This window comes from Pteropus vampyrus, unplaced genomic scaffold (genome assembly GCF_000151845.1).
Source record: "Pteropus vampyrus isolate Shadow unplaced genomic scaffold, Pvam_2.0 Scaffold21, whole genome shotgun sequence".
Classification (NCBI taxonomy): Eukaryota; Metazoa; Chordata; class Mammalia; order Chiroptera; family Pteropodidae; genus Pteropus; species Pteropus vampyrus.
In genome coordinates this window covers 12,081,379-12,100,733 of record NW_011888802.1, presented here as the reverse complement: position 1 = coordinate 12,100,733, position 19,355 = coordinate 12,081,379, and the positions used below count along the sequence as shown (strand labels likewise).

Below are 19,355 nucleotides of genomic sequence, written 5' to 3'. Positions count from 1 at the left end.
CTGAGGTACTGGGGATTTAGGGCTCCAATATAAATTTTGGGGGAACACACTGGGTTGAAGGGTAAAAGCTTATGTAATTTGCCTAGATATTGAGAAATTTCTTCCTTAGGGGTTATAAACATTTTATATTCTTACTCTCGATGTATAAAGTATCTTTTTTCCCATAGCCACACCAACTGAATGTGTTGTCAATTCTTAAAAATCTTTCCTCAATCTAATAGGTAAGAAGTGGTATCTATGAGCTTTTAATTTGAATTTCCCTTCTTATAATCAGATTGAGCATCTTAACCTTAGGGACCTTTGTATTTCTTGTCTAAACTATTTGTTTGTCATCTATCCATTTTACTATAATGTTATTTCTTTTTCATGTTTTATAACTTCTGTATAGATTGAATATATTGTTCCTTTGTTTTTGATAAATTCAAATGTTTTTCTCAGTTGTCATTTGTCTTTTTACTTTGTAGTTTTTTCTGTTGTTTTTTAACCATGCAAGAACATTTATAATGCAAGAACGTTTATATAGTCAAATTTATCAGTTTCTTTTCTTTCACTTCTGTATTGTGAGCCACAGTTAGAAAAGTTCCCATCATGTGCAGATCACAGAGAATTGATTCTTTAAAGTGAATTTATTTTAAAATAATTTATCCAGCATTTATTGTTGTTTTTAGCAATAACAGGTTGAGCTGAAAAGCCTAGTCCTCTATTACCAGATACTGGAAGTTTCAAAATTTTTTAAATTTTAGAGCATTTTAAATTTAGGTGTGTCATTTATTTTTTTTCCTTTATAGAATTTAAACTGTTTCCTGCAAATTTAGCACTAATAGTTTTCTAGGTTCTAAGAATTTACACGTATTATGTAATTTAGGCATAAAGAATCATAAGTAGCAATGTGTTTTATTTTTTTGTTTGTTTTTGTTTTATGTTAGTTTTAAAACTATTGCAGTTGTGGTAAATGAAAAGAAGTGGATAGAGCTTTCCTTAAACCTGAGTCTACCATTTTTGTATTTGTTTTGTCCCTTGGGTGGAATTGTTATAGCTTTTTCTCTTTTTTAGATCTTTCATTTGTGCGAGCCTTTGAATTTACGTATGTCAATGTTTATGGCACGCATGTTTTGGTAAGTGCTGCTCATGAAGCCAGAGTGGAGAAATTTATTTACGTTAGCACAGACGAAGTATATGGAGGCAGTCTTGATAAGGTAAGCTTAGAAAATGTATACTTCTCCTACTTACCATGGACCACATAACAAACTTGTCTTATTAAAACCTACTCTGGGCTTATTTCATCCTCTGATTGTACACACTTGTGAGACTTTCTGAAATGCTTTTCTTTTGTATCTTCTGATTAAATTAAATAATGCCACCCCAAATGGCAATAACAGCTTGGTACAGATTTACGTGTAATTTGACTGACAATATTTTGCAAGAGCAGATCTCATCTGTTTGTTTTAGTCTTACATGTGTGACGAATGTCATTCCCATGAGCCAAAGCATATGTAAGTTAGGCTGTAGCATACTGCCTGCGCACCTTTCTTTTCCACTCAGGAAAGCTCATTGGAATGTTAAGGAGTGAGTGTGAAGTTAGTGTAGAAACTGAAATCTTTTCTCTTTTTTTAATCATTTGTAAATATTGTACATTTTATGTAAAAAGGTGGCTCCATTTCCAGTCTTTATTTTTCATAGTCATTGTTTGCAGTAACCTTATTCTGTTTTGTTGTTGTTATTATTATTATTATTGGTAAAATCAAGTAGCTTGAAAAAACTTATGAGAAAACGCAGACACTGACAACTTCTTTTTAATACTCAATCTCATATCTGAGCAGCAACCATTTTCAATTCTCTTTGCAGTTTTTATGAGGTTAACTTTTTGTACCCTTGTCACCCTACATCAGGTGTGACAATAGCCAGAATGATTTTAAAAATGTGAGATCATGACATTACTTTGCTCAGAACCTATTATGTTTTGACAGTGGCCTTCAAGGTTCCACATGTTCTGGCCTCCCTCTAACTCTCCATCCTCATCTCCCATTTCTTTTTTCTCTCATGAAGCTTCTTGTAGTTCTTTTGAACATACTTCTGTCTCAGGGCTTTTACACTTTCTGTTCTCTCTGCTTCGTGCCTTATAGAGTTGTTGTGAACTTTAAAGAAGTTACTACATATAAAGTGCTTAGGAAAATGCCAGTTAGGCACATAGTTAGGGTTTAATAGATTTTTTTTTTTAATGTAGCAATTAACATTTTAAGTATGTACTGTTTTCTGATTTTTCTACGTAGAAAGTATCATAATACTTATTTTTTTAATTTGTCTTTTTAAAATTAGGAATTTGACGAATCTTCACCCAAACAACCTACAAATCCTTATGCATCATCTAAGGCAGCTGCTGAGGGTTTTGTACAGTCTTACTGGGAACGATATAAAGTAAGAACTGATTTTAAAAACTCTCGAATCATTTTTCTGTGGACTTAGGTGTTAAACTCCAAGTTAGCATTAGCGACATTTCATTTTTTGAATAGAGGACATAGATTGAGAAAAGTATATATTAAAGAATTGAAAAAAATGATTTTCTATAGTGTGTGGACAAAATAAGACTTACTTCTTATTCAGTTCATCATTTAATAGAATGATTTGTATGTATATATTTTCCTACTTCAATAGCAGGTAGTCTTACAGCTGTATTGAAAAGCCCTGTTGGAGTACCCTGGTTCCCAGGAGTCCTCCGAGTGAAGAACAACAGAGGGAGGGTAGATTCCTTTATCCGCTGTGTGCTCCTCTCTGCATGATTCACCTTTCTTGGTTCTCACGATCGGGAGGTAGAGTCCCCAGGTGGCTAGGACAGTATTAGTGTGGCAGTCTTACCCACTATGAATCATCAACTCAAATCCCCTCCATTTGGCTTCTTATTAGGGACTGGGTCAGAAAGGCAAGCCAAAGAATGGCTTAAGATTCTCTTGCCTTTTGTGTCCCAGTAGCATCTGTCCTTTTTTCATTCATGGTAGGACTTTTTATTTGTAAGGATTAGTGCAGTAGGGAAAGCCAAGTTGAAGTTTGACATCTAACCAAACCTAGAGTCCTAGAAGTGGCCTCTGAAATAATCAGGTGGAAATGTCTTTAATTTTCTTCTAGCAAACTTAACAAATCTGCGTACACCTGAATTTATCCTCCCCTTGTCCCAATAAAGAAAAATTTCTTCCTTCCTTTTGGAGCCTCTGCCTTTATCTGAATCCCATCCTCTCCTGTCTTTAAAAAAAAAAAAAAAAAAAAATTCTTTAACTTGTATCCTTGAGGTGTGTGGAATTATTTAGCCAAAAGTGCCCATAGTTTAAAACTGCTTATCTTCAGGTAATCATTATTATTGGACCTTTCCATTACCTAAATGTCGAATACTCTTTTAAGTTTCCAGTTGTCATCACAAGAAGCAGTAATGTTTATGGACCACATCAGTATCCAGAAAAGGTACTTTTTACTTCTGAATTCACAGTGTGTTTTAGTGATTGTAATTTATTATTTAAAATAATCTCTCTTCATTTATTTGTCCAAAATTTATGTTGTAATTATACATAATTTATAAATACTATATAGGCCACATGCAGATCTCATCAGGTTTAGAGACTGAAGACTTGAGCTTAAGTCTCAACCTGATAATCACCAGCTATCATGACCTTAGACTCTTTGAGCATTGTCTTTAAATTGAGGAGTAATAATAATCTTAAAAAGGATTTTGAAGGATCCAGTTAAGGTGATATATGTGAAAATGCCTTGTATCTTGTAGGATTCTCAAGCACTGTAGAGTACTCCTTTGACTACTGTCACACTGCAGTTTAGACTTCTGGTTTGCAGTAAGACAAATATGTCGGGCTGTACAGGAATATAAAAGCTAGTTAGAGAGTGATGCATGGAGCCTGTACAGAAATTTGTCTTACAGTCAGCTGGTTAACGGTTTCCCAACTCCTCTTTATTGCAGGACTGAATGTCTTCCAGAAATTAGTACAAATAGTAAATAAAGAAATGTAGTTAAAAGACTGAAAATGCCTGTGTAGTTGGTTCTGTATCATTAAGCCCAGTTTTAAGTAACTATTGCTCTCTTTGCTTAAATTCAGAGACTAAAGAAGTTACTACATATAAAGTGCTTAGGAAAATGCCAGTTAGGCACATAGTTAGGGTTTAATAGATTTTTTTTTTAATGTAGCAATTAACATTTTAAGTATGTACTGTTTTCTGATTTTTCTACGTAGAAAGTATCATAATACTTATTTTTTTAATTTGTCTTTTTAAAATTAGGAATTTGACGAATCTTCACCCAAACAACCTACAAATCCTTATGCATCATCTAAGGCAGCTGCTGAGGGTTTTGTACAGTCTTACTGGGAACGATATAAAGTAAGAACTGATTTTAAAAACTCTCGAATCATTTTTCTGTGGACTTAGGTGTTAAACTCCAAGTTAGCATTAGCGACATTTCATTTTTTGAATAGAGGACATAGATTGAGAAAAGTATATATTAAAGAATTGAAAAAAATGATTTTCTATAGTGTGTGGACAAAATAAGACTTACTTCTTATTCAGTTCATCATTTAATAGAATGATTTGTATGTATATATTTTCCTACTTCAATAGCAGGTAGTCTTACAGCTGTATTGAAAAGCCCTGTTGGAGTACCCTGGTTCCCAGGAGTCCTCCGAGTGAAGAACAACAGAGGGAGGGTAGATTCCTTTATCCGCTGTGTGCTCCTCTCTGCATGATTCACCTTTCTTGGTTCTCACGATCGGGAGGTAGAGTCCCCAGGTGGCTAGGACAGTATTAGTGTGGCAGTCTTACCCACTATGAATCATCAACTCAAATCCCCTCCATTTGGCTTCTTATTAGGGACTGGGTCAGAAAGGCAAGCCAAAGAATGGCTTAAGATTCTCTTGCCTTTTGTGTCCCAGTAGCATCTGTCCTTTTTTCATTCATGGTAGGACTTTTTATTTGTAAGGATTAGTGCAGTAGGGAAAGCCAAGTTGAAGTTTGACATCTAACCAAACCTAGAGTCCTAGAAGTGGCCTCTGAAATAATCAGGTGGAAATGTCTTTAATTTTCTTCTAGCAAACTTAACAAATCTGCGTACACCTGAATTTATCCTCCCCTTGTCCCAATAAAGAAAAATTTCTTCCTTCCTTTTGGAGCCTCTGCCTTTATCTGAATCCCATCCTCTCCTGTCTTTAAAAAAAAAAAAAAAAAAAAATTCTTTAACTTGTATCCTTGAGGTGTGTGGAATTATTTAGCCAAAAGTGCCCATAGTTTAAAACTGCTTATCTTCAGGTAATCATTATTATTGGACCTTTCCATTACCTAAATGTCGAATACTCTTTTAAGTTTCCAGTTGTCATCACAAGAAGCAGTAATGTTTATGGACCACATCAGTATCCAGAAAAGGTACTTTTTACTTCTGAATTCACAGTGTGTTTTAGTGATTGTAATTTATTATTTAAAATAATCTCTCTTCATTTATTTGTCCAAAATTTATGTTGTAATTATACATAATTTATAAATACTATATAGGCCACATGCAGATCTCATCAGGTTTAGAGACTGAAGACTTGAGCTTAAGTCTCAACCTGATAATCACCAGCTATCATGACCTTAGACTCTTTGAGCATTGTCTTTAAATTGAGGAGTAATAATAATCTTAAAAAGGATTTTGAAGGATCCAGTTAAGGTGATATATGTGAAAATGCCTTGTATCTTGTAGGATTCTCAAGCACTGTAGAGTACTCCTTTGACTACTGTCACACTGCAGTTTAGACTTCTGGTTTGCAGTAAGACAAATATGTCGGGCTGTACAGGAATATAAAAACTAGTTAGAGAGTGATGCATGGAGCCTGTACAGAAATTTGTCTTACAGTCAGCTGGTTAACGGTTTCCCAACTCCTCTTTATTGCAGGACTGAATGTCTTCCAGAAATTAGTACAAATAGTAAATAAAGAAATGTAGTTAAAAGACTGAAAATGCCTGTGTAGTTGGTTCTGTATCATTAAGCCCAGTTTTAAGTAACTATTGCTCTCTTTGCTTAAATTCAGAGACTGGGTTTTTCACTTTGCAGCTTGTTGCATTAATCTTTTTGCCCAAAGGAAAGGGTCGTATCATGATCTGCTGGTATTAATAACTACTTTGCTTAATTTTTAGAATATCTTTAACAAGTTTATTATAAATTTAGTAATTTATCTCACCCTGTTTAACATAAATTTTCTTTGAATCCAATTGCACTGGAATTTATTTTTTAATTAATTTCGCAAGCACTTATCAAGTAGGTGCTATATGTTAAGCAATAACTAAGACAAAAGTGAGATTTGTGACGAAAGCAAATTGTTCATGAAGACTTTTTCTGAATTTTTCCACTATTTATACTGTTTTATTTTCATATTTTTCTAGCAGATAACTTGTTTTTGTGAAATAGGAAGCTGTCTAATAGTTTTTACTTATCAAAATTATATAGATATGTGTTTTTTCTTGAACTCCTAATAAGAATTGGAATATATCCAAATGTATATTTCTTAACAATAATGTTTTAATCTTATGATGAGTTCAGATTCATATTATTGAGCAAACTTACTAAGTCTGAAATGATATTTAAATATTCTTTTAGGTTATTCCAAAATTTATATCTTTACTACAACACAACAGGAAATGGTATGTTATTATTTACCTTTGTACCCATATGTTTTTCTGGTATGTTGATAGTAGTTGGTGACAGTCTTTCTTGAAAATCGTAAAGTCTTAGAGTTGAAGGCCGTAGAATTGAATGTCTCAAAAAATTTAAGAATTCCTTCTACGATCAGTGTAATAGTTCTTAAACTAATTATAATCCAATTCATCTTTATAATTTTAGTTCTTAAATGCTTTATCCTAGAACTTTGAGTTATAGTATAAAATCTGTATGTAACTTTACTTTTTTCAAAGGATTTATTTAATTCATAGAACTGTAGATATTTCTTCAAAATGAATTTAAGGTATAAAGTTAATAAGTAGCTGTCATGGTCATTTACATGATTGCCACTTTTCTACTGAGTACCCTCAGAAGGTTTGGAGATCATTGAAGAACTATGGATAAAATTTAGAAAAGTCATGAGAATTTGTGTTTTTAGTAAGAGATTTCTAGGATCACCATGGGAATTGGCTTCTCTGGAGTTGTGCCCAGTTGTATCCTGGCTTGGGAGAACTTACTTTTTTACATTTTATGACTCCCTTTTATTTAATCTTTTTAGCTGCATTCACGGATCAGGGCTTCAAACAAGAAATTTTCTTTATGCTACTGATGTAGTGGAAGCATTTCTCACTGTCCTCAAAAAGGGGAAACCAGGTGAAATTTATAACATTGGAACCAATTTTGAAATGTCAGTTCTCCAGCTTGCCAAAGAACTAATACAACTGGTATGTATACATTGTAAAAGGATAGTATTTTTAAAATTGTCACTACATTAGTGACAGTAATCACTAATTTAGTCAAAATTAACAATTTTCAGCTTATTCAGTTGAATGAGTAATAAATTCATAATTATATATACCATATGTTTGCTAAGATAGATCATTGTGACATTATATCACAGCTTTTCAGGAAGAAAAATCCAGCACATTAAAGGTACATACCTAATAAAAGACATACCACAGTTTCAGAAGTGTAAAATTATGTGTCCTAGAATCAAGGAACAATGATATATAAATTAGTTATGAGTGTATGTATGTATTAGTGAACATAGATGATAAATCTCAAGGGAGAATGAGTGTACGGGAAAACTTTTGTTTTCCTTTACACTACTCTCAGAATACTCTTTTCTCCAAACGTGTGGATTTTCCACACCAAGCAGTCCTCAGATGCTAGCTGGGTGTCTTAAAATTTAACTCAATTCTGGTATCAGTCTACTTGGAGATAGCATCAGGTCCCACGAGTTAAGGGATCAGTCCTACAAAACTGCCTTTACTTCACATGGCAGTTGTAAGATCTGATTGTCACCTGTGCTTCTGACCAAACAGCTATAAATCAGAGGTAATTTGCTAGAGTGGCTTACAGAACTCAGGAAGACAGTTTACTTTCTGGATCATCAGTTTACTATACAGGCTATAACTCAGAACAGCCAGTTGGAGGAGATGCATAAGGCAAGTTAGGAGGAGAGGAGCATGGAGTGTCTGTGTCTTCCCTGGGCATGTCACTCTCCCAGCACCTCCACGTGTTCAGCGGAAACTCTCCACACCATGTCCTCTTGGATTTTAATTCAGTAAGCACAATTGATGGACTGTTTGGTCATTGATGATGAGTTCAACCTCCAGTCTCTTTTTCCCTTGAGGGTGCTGAGTTTCATCCCTTTAATCGCATGGTTGGCTCCCCTGTCAATCCTTAGGGGCCTTCCAAAATCACTCATTAACATAAATTCTGGTGTGGTCGAAAGGGGCTTATTATGAATATCCGAAAAACACCTTAATCTCTCATCACTTAGGAAATTCCAAGAGTTTTAGGAGCTCTGTGCTAGGAACTGGGATGATGACTAAATATATATTTCTTATTATACATAACAAAATCATACTGAATAATAACCAAAAGCCAAAAAAATTATTTTCTGCCATAGTATACAAAGTAATTCTTTCTGAGCTTCAGATAGAATTTAGGTTATATAGTAGAGAAAGTATTACTAAAATGCTGTTCATTTTAGCTGTCTTTCTTGCTTTGAAGAGGTTGTTAGTCTTATCTTTTGAATCAGCTATTGAATACCATTGTTATTCTCTGGTCTCATTTTATAATTTGACTCAAAAGCCTTCTCCATTTTGACAGATCAAAGAGACTAATTCAGAGTCTGAATTGGAAAGCTGGGTTGATTATGTTAATGATAGGTGAGTAATATGTTAAAACATTAGGGAAAGATTATGAAATCTTAGGTACTTATAAAATTATAAAGTATATGGACTTAACCAGAAACTAGTTTATCTGTTTTGATTTTTCTGCTAAAATATTCATTCCTAATTATACATGTCGTAAGAATAAAGTGTCCATTATTACTTTCTAAAGCTCAGGTATCCTTAAGTGTGAAATAGGGAAAATAATATCTTGCTTTAAAAAAGTATTTTAAAATTTAAATATAATGTATATAAAGTAGCTAACCCAGAGTGTGGATCACAAGAGTCTTAATAAGTTTATGTATATTTATTCATTCATTCATGAAACATTTAGGTATGATGTACTACATTTATATCTACATTGTGGCTGAAATAAGAAAAGAATAAACCACAGAAGGGATTATGCATCTGGGATTACAGATGATTTTTTTTAAATATAAACTTTATTTTACAAATATTCTATAATGTTATTGGGGAGAATTTTTTAAAGAAAAATTTGAATTATGGTGAAGATTCATGGACACACATTATTTCTCTTAATATTTTAATCTGTATCCAGCATGTTGATTAAAATCTGTTTTGTCTTCTAAGACCTACCAATGACATGAGATATCCAATGAAGTCAGAAAAAATACATGGCTTAGGATGGAGACCTAAAGTACCTTGGAAAGAAGGAATAAAGAAAACAAGTATGTTATGAATTGGTCATTTGGAGTGGTGGGGGGTGAGGGTACAAAAATTTAAAGAAAAAGTAATTTATTTTTAGAATGCTACAAAGTCAGCAGAATATTGTAATGAATCATTTTTACTTTTCAGAGTGTTACATTTATATATTTCTAGCAATAGTAATATTTTTCCTAAGCATCTTGAATTTCATAGACTAACTTTTTGATCAGTCTTCCTATATCTTATCAGCATTGATTAGATACCTCTTTCATTGACTCTCAGATGCAGAGTTTTTACTCTTTTCATGTCCTTGAAAGTTATGTTTTACAATCACTAGTATCTTAAAATTACTATTGCAACTTTTCTTTCTTCGTGGTATCTTAAATAATAGCCCATCTTAAGATCAGTGACATCTTAGATTTGATGAAATATAGACAGTTGCAGACTTGGAATATCTTGAGTCTTTTTATATTGAAACAAACAAATAGAAAGCCAACTGACTGTATACAGAAATATTTATTAAAGTACGTGTATATAAAGTCTGTGTATATATGTTAAAGTTCTATTTAGAAATTTAGTCATGAGAAGGAAAAATACTCAAACAGAAAAAATGTTTTGATTCAGAGCTTAAAATACAAAATACTTGTGTTGAAAATTAAAAAGCAAATTTCAAAGATAATTTACCATTTTTAACTAAAAAAACTTTACCGATAGTATAGCAACATAATTTCATATATATACAGAAGGAAACTTATATGGTCTCACTATGGCTACATGCAGTATTGCTACATTTACATGAATTGAATATGACACTTATTTTCTATAACTTTAAAACAAATGCATATGAGTTATCTCCCTTCCCCCTGAATTTCTCAAAATCAGAATGTCTTAAACACTTACACTAGCAAATTCAATATTGAAGCACTTTTGAAATTAAAAAAAAAAGTTGTTGATTTTTAAATCTAAATTTTCAGGTGATAAAATATCTTCTAATTAATGTCATTCATCACTTCAAAATCAAATTGTTTTCATTATTAGCAACCCTGGCCCGCTGATAAGCTACTGGGCAAGACTTTTCTTAGCAGGAACTTGGCAAATTTTGGTTAACTGATGTTTAGTTTTTTACTTTTGATTTTTGCCTTTTGTTTGTTCTGTCAGTTGAATGGTACAGAGAGAATTTTCACAACTGGAAGAATGTCGAAAAGGCATTAGAACCCTTTCCAGTTCAGCCACCGTTTGTCTAATCAGGACAATTTTCAGAAAAAGAAGAAAATTAACCTACCTCGACAAGTGATATGTAATCAAGTAACCAAATGAAGTGTCTGTCTTTTCATTTGTAATTGGATTCATGACTCTTTGTATAAAATTCAAATGCAAAATGCCTCAGTCTTTAGAAGAGTTATAGTATTGGCATAGGATTGAAATATCAAAATTCTTTCAGAAACCTTTTCTCTTGACAATTAGGAACCAGTAGGCATAGAAAGACTATTCCATGGAAGTGGGCTGGGAAGAAGCAGCCTCCTGCCTCAGAACAAGGACAGTAATCGCTCTAGGCAGATGACAGCTTTGCTGGCATTGAACTCAGTCAGCTTCCTAACCTTTCCCACTGCCTAGAAGGTCTCTGAAGTTTTTATTTTTAGGCAGTAAAAGATGAGCCTTATGCCCTAATTCATCTTTTTTTTTTTTTAAGGTGTAATATTGTGCTACAATTGCTTTAAAAATGGAAGAAAATAGAAGCACTTTTTAACTTTTGATAATTTTGTAAAATTGATAAATGTTTTTTCAAAGACATAGTTTTTATATTTTCAAAATCATTGACCTATGTATAAGTAACCTCATGTCAGAAAACTTTTATCATGTATTTACCTTTTAAAATTATTTTATTTATAAAATCAATATTTTAATGTATTTAATATAGAGTATGGCTTTTCTAGTAATGTGTTTTTATTTTACTGTAGAAAAAATTTTTAAGTACTTGATTATATGTATTTTAATTTCTCTCTCCCCTAAAGACTAAGATGATTTGAAAAAGTCAATGATTGGATATTGTGTTGAGAAAGGAAGAGTCAGATTATGCTCAGCTTTCTAGCTTCAGTGCATGACTGATGGCTTGTTTTCTGTGTGACGTAGGAAGCAAGTTCATTAACTCGGGTGTTTGAGGGAGGGGGAGAGGAGTGGAGTAGGGATCCCGAGGATGTGGAGACTGGGAAAAGAATAAGCAGATCCAAAATTAGTAAGAGGATTTGCCAGACAGGAATGAAACACAAACTGAAGTTGAACACTGTAACTTCAGAATTCTGAGATGTGTAAAAATAGTTAGATTGAGCTAGAATTGGGCATAGCATGAATCAGATGGGGCAGAAAGACTAGAATATGAGATGAACTGAAATAATGCTCCACTGGGCTTAGTTGTGTAGGGAAGAAAATGCTTCTTGGCGGTAGCTCTAAAGTAAATGGAGACAGGGAGTGGGCATAAGGGAGGGGCAGTGAGAGCTCAGGGAGGCCAGGAAGTTACAGGCAGAACATGGGGACAACTGAAAACAAATAGTCTTTGGTGGAGTTTGTTCATTGAGTGTAGATGATAAAATAAAAACACCTCATGTCATTTGTTCTGCATTATTCTGCGTCATTTGTTCTTGCACATATTTTTATGTACACTTTTATTTCCAGCTTTAATCAGTATGATTAACTTTGTCATACATATACTCTGAGAAGATGACCTTGACAGGCATTAAGAAACATAACGAAAAACCAGCATATAAAACAAAATTTTATGCAAAAAGTATAAAAATATTTAATGCTTCACATCATTTGTCATCAGGGAAATGCAAATTAAAACAACGGAGTACAACTATATACCTATTAGGCCAAAATCTGGAACACTGACCCTACCAAATGTTGACAAGAATATACAGCAACAGGTATTTACATACATTGCTAGTGAGAATGCAAAATAGTACAGCCACTTTGAAAGACAGTTTGGCAGTTTTTTACAAAACTAAACATACTGTACAATCTAGCAGTCACATGCCTTGGTATTTACCCAAAGTAGTTGAAACATATGTCCACACAAAAACCTGCACAAAGATGTTTATAGCAGCTCTATTTATAATTACCATAACTTGGAAGCAACCAAGATGTCTTTCAGTCGGTTAATAGATAAACAAACTGGTACATCCAGACAATAGAGTACAGTACTTATGAAGCTCTAAAAAGAATGAACTGTCAAGCCATGAAAAGACAAAGAGGAAATTTAAATTTATATTACTTAGTGGAGGCAGCCAATTTGAAAAAGCAATATACTGTGTAATTCCAATTATATGACATTCTGGATAAGGCAAAACTAGAGATGATAAGATCAGTGGTTGCCAGGGTTAGGGAGGGAGGATGAATAGAGCACAGAGGACTTTCAGGGTAGTGAAAATACTCTGTATAAAAATAGAATGATGGATATGTCATTATACTATTTTTCCAAACCCATAGAATGACAACTTTGGGTGATTATGATGTGTCAATGTGGGTACATCCTTGGTAAAAAAATAATAATACTCTACCGAGTGATGATAATGGAGGAGGCTATGCATGTGTCAGGACGAGGGAGTATATAGAAAATTACTTCCCTCTCAGTTGTGTGGTAAACTTAAAACTGCTCTAAAAAAATAGTCTTAAAAGTTAAGAGCAACCTTAGAAATGAAGAAGTTGATTGAGTTACGGTGAAGTTTTGGTCTCCAACATGCCTTTGAAAGATGTCTCCCTTTCCTCACCTGCTTTATACTCAGCTTGCTGCGATCTGCCTTCCATTCCACCTCTGCTGCAGGAATTCTCCATATAGTCACCAATGTCAGATACCCCTGAGAAATGTTATCTAATCCCGTGACTTCGATTACCAACCTTTTTTTTGTTTTTTGTTCAATTAAAAAAAAATCTCTAGGCAAGCTCTCTTTTTCTGATCTCCAGTTTAAAATCTCATATGTTCAATTGCCTACTTGATATTTGCAAATTGATGCCTGTGGAACACTTAAATCTCAATATGATTCTAAGCTCCTAGTGGTCCCTGTTTTAATAAGTGGAACCTGATAGTCATCCTTGATGTTTTCCTCTTCTTAATATCCTAATATTTTCCTCTATCGTATTTCCCCCATTCTGACATCTCCTTTTAATGTTTTTAAATGGCATGCTTATACTGCTTTTATTATCAGCTTCTTGTAATAATAGATGAGGATTTAGCTCTCATGCATACCAACTCACCTTCCCGTTTTCTTCCAATACTCCCCAAACTAAAACCATATTTAATTTTAATAAAGTTAATATTTATACTATAATTATATAGTATTACAAAATCAAGAGATATGTTATGATTATAATTCCTGTCTCATAAAATTTTATTTTTTCCTCGATAGTAGTACTTGTCTCATTTTTCTTTTCACTGTTTTAGGTACTATTCTTAATTTTTCTATCAGGTCTCATTAAGTTCCTAAATGCTCAGCTATTTCAGATAATCTGTGGATTTCATTTTATTCTCTAGGACTTAACTCTTGGAGCCCTATGTCCTCCAATCTGAATGACCAAATTTAATTGATACCAAGATCTATACTTCTTCACTATTAAACATTTCTGAAATTGGGAAATCTATAATGTTTTAAGATAATTTTTAGTACTTTGTCTTAGTGATAAGTAATTGTACTTCTTCAAACTGATAGTGTTATATATTTGCTGGAATACAGCAATGGCATTTTAGAACCCAGTATATCAGTGCCTCAATGTCTCACACTGGGCAGAAATGCCAGGTGCCCCTTTGCACTCAGTCATGGACTGGAGGCTGCTCAGAAGGAACTGAAGTGAATCCTGAAGGCTCTGTAGGCAGAGGCTGTCAATTGACTGAACTCTCGGCAGCTGAAAGGCAGATACTCTTGAAGGGAAATCCAAGTTGTGGGACCTCTATAGCTGCCACTTGGCTGGCTCTTTGCTGTCGGGGAATGGTCTTGGGGCTCATCAGCTCCCTAGGCAGACTTTAGACAAAATCACTTCCTTTTAGTCCAATGTCTCTCTCTCCTCCCTCCCCTGAGCGCACCTTTCACAACACTGGGTGCTGCAGGAGTTAAGCCTCTCAGCGCTTCTGTGAGGTCAACTAGCCCAACCTAGAGGTTCTGAGAAGACTTTCTGAAGATGACATTCGAATTGTGTCTTAAAGGACGAACTGGAGTTAGTAAAGGAAACAGGACAATTCCAGGCAGAGAGAATAACAGAATGAAAGTACCAAGTTGTAAATAATACTGTGTGTTCAGGGCACTACCGGTCATCAGTATTACTCTAGCACACTCGTTCTCACAATGTGTGCCCAGCCTGTTAGGGAAATGCAAGTAAAAACTAAAGAGATACAACTTCACACCCATTAAGAAGGATATCATTTCAAGAATCACAAAAATAAGTGTTGGTAAGGAGAAATTGAAACCCTCACACATTTCTGGTTGGAATGTAAAATGATACAACCACTGTGGAAAATAGTATGGCAGATCCTCAAAAAGGTAAACATAAAATTACCATATGATCTAGCAATTCCATTTTTAGATATATACCCCAAAGAATGGAAAGCAGGATCTCAAACAGATACTGTACACCAGTATTCATAGCAGCATTATTCACGACGGCCAGGAGGTGGAAACAACCCAAAGGTACATCTACAGATGAATGGATAAATAAGACTTGTTATATACAAACAATGGAATGGTGTGATTCTACTTATATGAGGTAAATTCATAGACATAGAAAGTAGAATAGAGGTTTACCAGGGGCTGGGAGAAGAGGGAAAGGAGAGTTATTGTTTAATGGGTACAGAGTTTGTTTGGGATGATGAATGAAAAAGTTCTGAAAGTGATTATGTGATAGTTGCACAACATTGCGAATGTATATAATGCCACTGAACTGTACACTTAAAAATAGTTAACATTGTAAGTTTATTGTTATGTATATTTTACCACAATAATTTTTGAAAACATGTCTCCAGACCAACAGCATTGGCATCAGTTGTTAGAAATGCAAATTCCTGGGTACCACCCCAGACTTACAGAGTCAGAAACTCTGTAAGGGGGGACAGTGATTCTGATGTACTTTAAGGTTTGAGAACCACTGCTCTATAACGTGAGGTGGGGAAATTAGACTAGAGAGGAATGCGGTAGCCAGGTCATAGATGGCCTTGTCTGCCATGAAAAAATGCTGGGACTTCATCCTGCCAGCAGAGAGCTAACTCAAGATTTTACAGAAGAAATTAACATTGTTAGGTGTGTAGGATTTATCTGTTTCCTGATTTCAATAATAATGTGTACTCATTGCAGAAAGCTTGGAAAACTAAATCAATAAAAAAATGAAAATTACCCATGGTCTACCACTGTAAGATGACCCCTGTTAATAGTTAAATGGCTGTTCTTCATTTCATTTCATGGAGCACATGCATACATTTTAAAAAACCAATATGGGATCATAATGAACACACTTTTAGAATCTGCTTTTTTTCACTAAGCAATATATCATGAATGTTTTTACACTTTAAGAGATCTTTTGCCATTTTTATTGTCTGCGGAATTATGTTTTTGATAGCTTATTCCTGTAATAGTATGGAAAGATGAATTTAAGGAAGGCAAGATTGAGCTCCTGCAGGGATCCAACTTATGAAGCTCTTGCAGTCAATCAGCCTGGTGATGATAAGGCTTAAAGCACAGCACTACAAAAACAGGTAGTGTGAGGGGCAGCTGTGAGCGCTCTTTAAAGAACTCGACTGATTATACACGGGAGGTGCAGTTTCTTGACTTGAATGGTATTTTAAGGTTTTGAATGTTGCATTGGAAAGAGCAGAGAATGGTAAATTACATTTGGGAGGTGAGCTTTAGACATCTGTGGGATAGCCAAGTGGAGACATCTAACATATGAATCCGAAGCTCAGATTGGTGAGCACGGTTCAAGATCTACAGACACATATTTAGGAGTTAAATGGCTGTTAAAACCTTGAGAGGAGATTAAAATTTCCACAAGGAGATCACGCAAAATGCCACGGTTAATGGTGGGTTTCATGATTCACAGGCAAGTCATGAGAAATGCCAAGGTGTAAGTTTCAGCCAGAGGAGCCAGGGAGAAGATTAAAAAGAAGTGGTATGATCTTGTCTGATCTTGGAAGCTAAGCATGGTTGGGCCTGGTTAGTACTTGGGTGGGAGACCACCTAGGAAGACCAGGTGCTGTAGGCATAAAAAATAAAATAAATAAGTAAAGTCTGTAGGAGAATGTGGGGGAAAATAGGTTTTTTAAAAAAGAAAAGAAATGGTAAAGAAAAAAAAAGAATAGTCAGAGGAGTGAAAGAAGTGGAAGAGAAGAACAGGAGGAAATAATACCACAGCAGCCAAAGGGAGAAACAAACATGCAGTAACAAGCAGGTGCCCTCCTAAAGTTCAAGGAGGCAAATACTTTTAAAAAAGCATCTGTTGGATCTGGCAATATGCAGGCAAAATTTCTATAGTCATCTTAGTGGAGTATGGGGGAGAAGGAGAGCATCTGGATGATAAAGATCGAGTAGTCATCTGGACATAAAAATTCCTAACTAAAAGTTGCAGGTAGTCACATCCTAGATCAGTAGCTTCCTTAACAGCGGTCATTCTTTGCCTTGAGTGAGTCCCTCTATTGTCTTTTTGCATCTAAGATAACTACCTCTGAAATGTTAATCTTTTCCAAACCCCCTCAAGTCACAACTGCCTACACCAAAGCAAGAGACCACAGCATCCTTCATTATTGTCTTGTTCCCCACATACCATGTCTATGTGCTATAGATGTTAATTATTTACTATCCTGTACCCATTGATGTAAAAGAAGTATGTTTCTCTATTTTGCTTTTTTATCCAATCCCAGAGATTCTCACTGCCCCTGCCCCCTGCGCCCCCTGCTTAGCTTTCTCTTGCCTCTTTAATCTGCCACCAATAAATTTCATGTAACCCTCCTTAAATCTCTTCCTTTTGTTCTAACATATAAAATAAGCTGCAAAACTGCTGTTCTCTGGAGCATTTTCACAATCTGTTGATATTTTGCTTCCTGACAATTGTCATCAGTTTGGTTCAAATAACTCATAAAATTTCTCTACTGGTTTGGACATTTTACATCAACAGGAGAAATGGAACTTAGACCAGTCTCTCAAGGAGCTGAGAAAAATCAAGATAGGGCCGGCCCTAAAGAGGGTGCAGGGTCAAGGAAGGTGTGGTATGAGAAATAAATTTGGTCTTTGTCCCAGCCTCCTGGGATGGCACTCCTGAGTCATAGGAGTGTCTTTGTTATTTATAAGGAGCCTCCTTAGATCACACCTGAGTTCATGCTAATGATGGCTAGATAGTCTCAAGATGGGGCTGGTCACCAGAAATATAAGGTGGTTAGAAAGTAAGATCTTTCGGACCCAGAGCCTGGAGATCAAGCCCTACAGAAACTCTTGAACAATGAGATTTGATGAGTGTCCAGGTTGAACAGATAGAGACACTTGGAGAGGGTGCACCTGGAGAAGGCATAGGAGCTCTGCTCCCCTTTTCTTATATCTTGCCTGTGCATCTCTTCTCTCTGGCTGTTTCTGAGTTGTAGCCTTTACAATAAGCTGGCAAACTTAAGTGTAAGTGTTTCCCTGGGTTCTGTGAGCCCTTCTTGCAAATTATCGAATCTGAAGAGGGGGTCACAGGGACCTGAAATTTATAGCCAATTGGTCAGAAGCATAGGTGACAACCTGGACTTGTGATTGATGTCTAAAGCGGGGATAGTTTTGTGGGATCTGATGGTAACTCCAGGTAGATAGTGTCAGAATTGAATTGAATTATAGGACAGCCAGTTAGTGTCCTCAGAGAATTGAAGAATTGCTTAATGTGGAAAAAACAGACATTTTGGTGTCCCAGAAGTGTGAGTGTGGTAATAGTAGAGAGTAGAGGAGGAAACCAAGTTTTTTCCTTTCAGAAGAGTTTTCAGTAGCTGCTTTATTATTATTATTATTATTATTATTATTATTATTATTATTATTATTTTGCATGGAATAAACTTATGTACTATTCTAAACTGAAGACTAGGCAGTAGAGAAGGAAAGATTGATGATAGTTAGGGGTGGATAATTAATGGGGTCCAGTGTCTGAAGAGATGGGGTCCAGAGGAAAGAACTGGCTTAGATGGAACTAGATGGGTGGGGTTCACCTCATCCTCCTAGACTAGGCAGGAGTTAAGATGAATTTGGATATAGAGACTTTAGGGAAGAAAAGTGAAGGAATTCATCATGGCCTCAGTTTCTTCTTGTGGTGGAGGAGGCAACTAAGTAGGAAGTGAGAGTTTTGAAGAGTTATAGAGGAATATGAAAGCAGAAATTCTACCAGTACCAACGTGAAGGCACAACCAAGTCTGAAGTCTGTGGTTTATAGTGGCACCTGTTACAACTATTAAAACAGCTCCTGCATTGAATATCCTTGTACACACCTATCTGTACACAGGTGAGCATATTTCTGAAGGACCAATGCTCAGAAATGCTGTTTCTGTGGCTAAAAGCACATGCACTTAAAATTGGAAAGGTAGAAATGAAACTGCCTGCACTGTAAACAGTTATGGATCTTAATAGACCCATTAATCTCTGCCAGTTTGAAAGATGCAAAAATTCTATTGTTTTGTTGTACTTTTAGAAGCTTTAGCTAGCATAAGTCTCTGTGTATGTTTATTGGCCACTTGTGTTTCTTTTTCTCTGAACTACCTGTTTATATTCTTCTTGGTTTTTCAACCTGGGTGTTTGAAGCAGATCTTTTTAACAACATGAGCAAACATTAATTGGAGAATCTCT

The 19,355-nt window shown here is 35.1% G+C and overlaps 1 protein-coding gene across 1 annotated transcript in view; it reads left to right on the top strand.

Moving 5' to 3' along the window:
* The window catches only part of TGDS (TDP-glucose 4,6-dehydratase), a 23,738-nt gene extending 11,597 nt beyond the window's left edge, over nucleotides 1-12,141 (top strand). Inside the window, exons 5-12 of the mRNA XM_011355491.2 lie at nucleotides 1,054-1,196; nucleotides 2,317-2,415; nucleotides 3,391-3,450; nucleotides 6,620-6,663; nucleotides 7,239-7,404; nucleotides 8,798-8,856; nucleotides 9,451-9,548; nucleotides 10,684-12,141. Of these exons, the coding sequence (XP_011353793.1) occupies nucleotides 1,054-1,196; nucleotides 2,317-2,415; nucleotides 3,391-3,450; nucleotides 6,620-6,663; nucleotides 7,239-7,404; nucleotides 8,798-8,856; nucleotides 9,451-9,548; nucleotides 10,684-10,769 (755 nt within the window). The 3' untranslated portion in view covers nucleotides 10,770-12,141. The remainder of the gene's footprint in view (nucleotides 1-1,053; nucleotides 1,197-2,316; nucleotides 2,416-3,390; nucleotides 3,451-6,619; nucleotides 6,664-7,238; nucleotides 7,405-8,797; nucleotides 8,857-9,450; nucleotides 9,549-10,683) is intronic.
* Nucleotides 12,142-19,355: the final 7,214 nt, after the last annotated feature.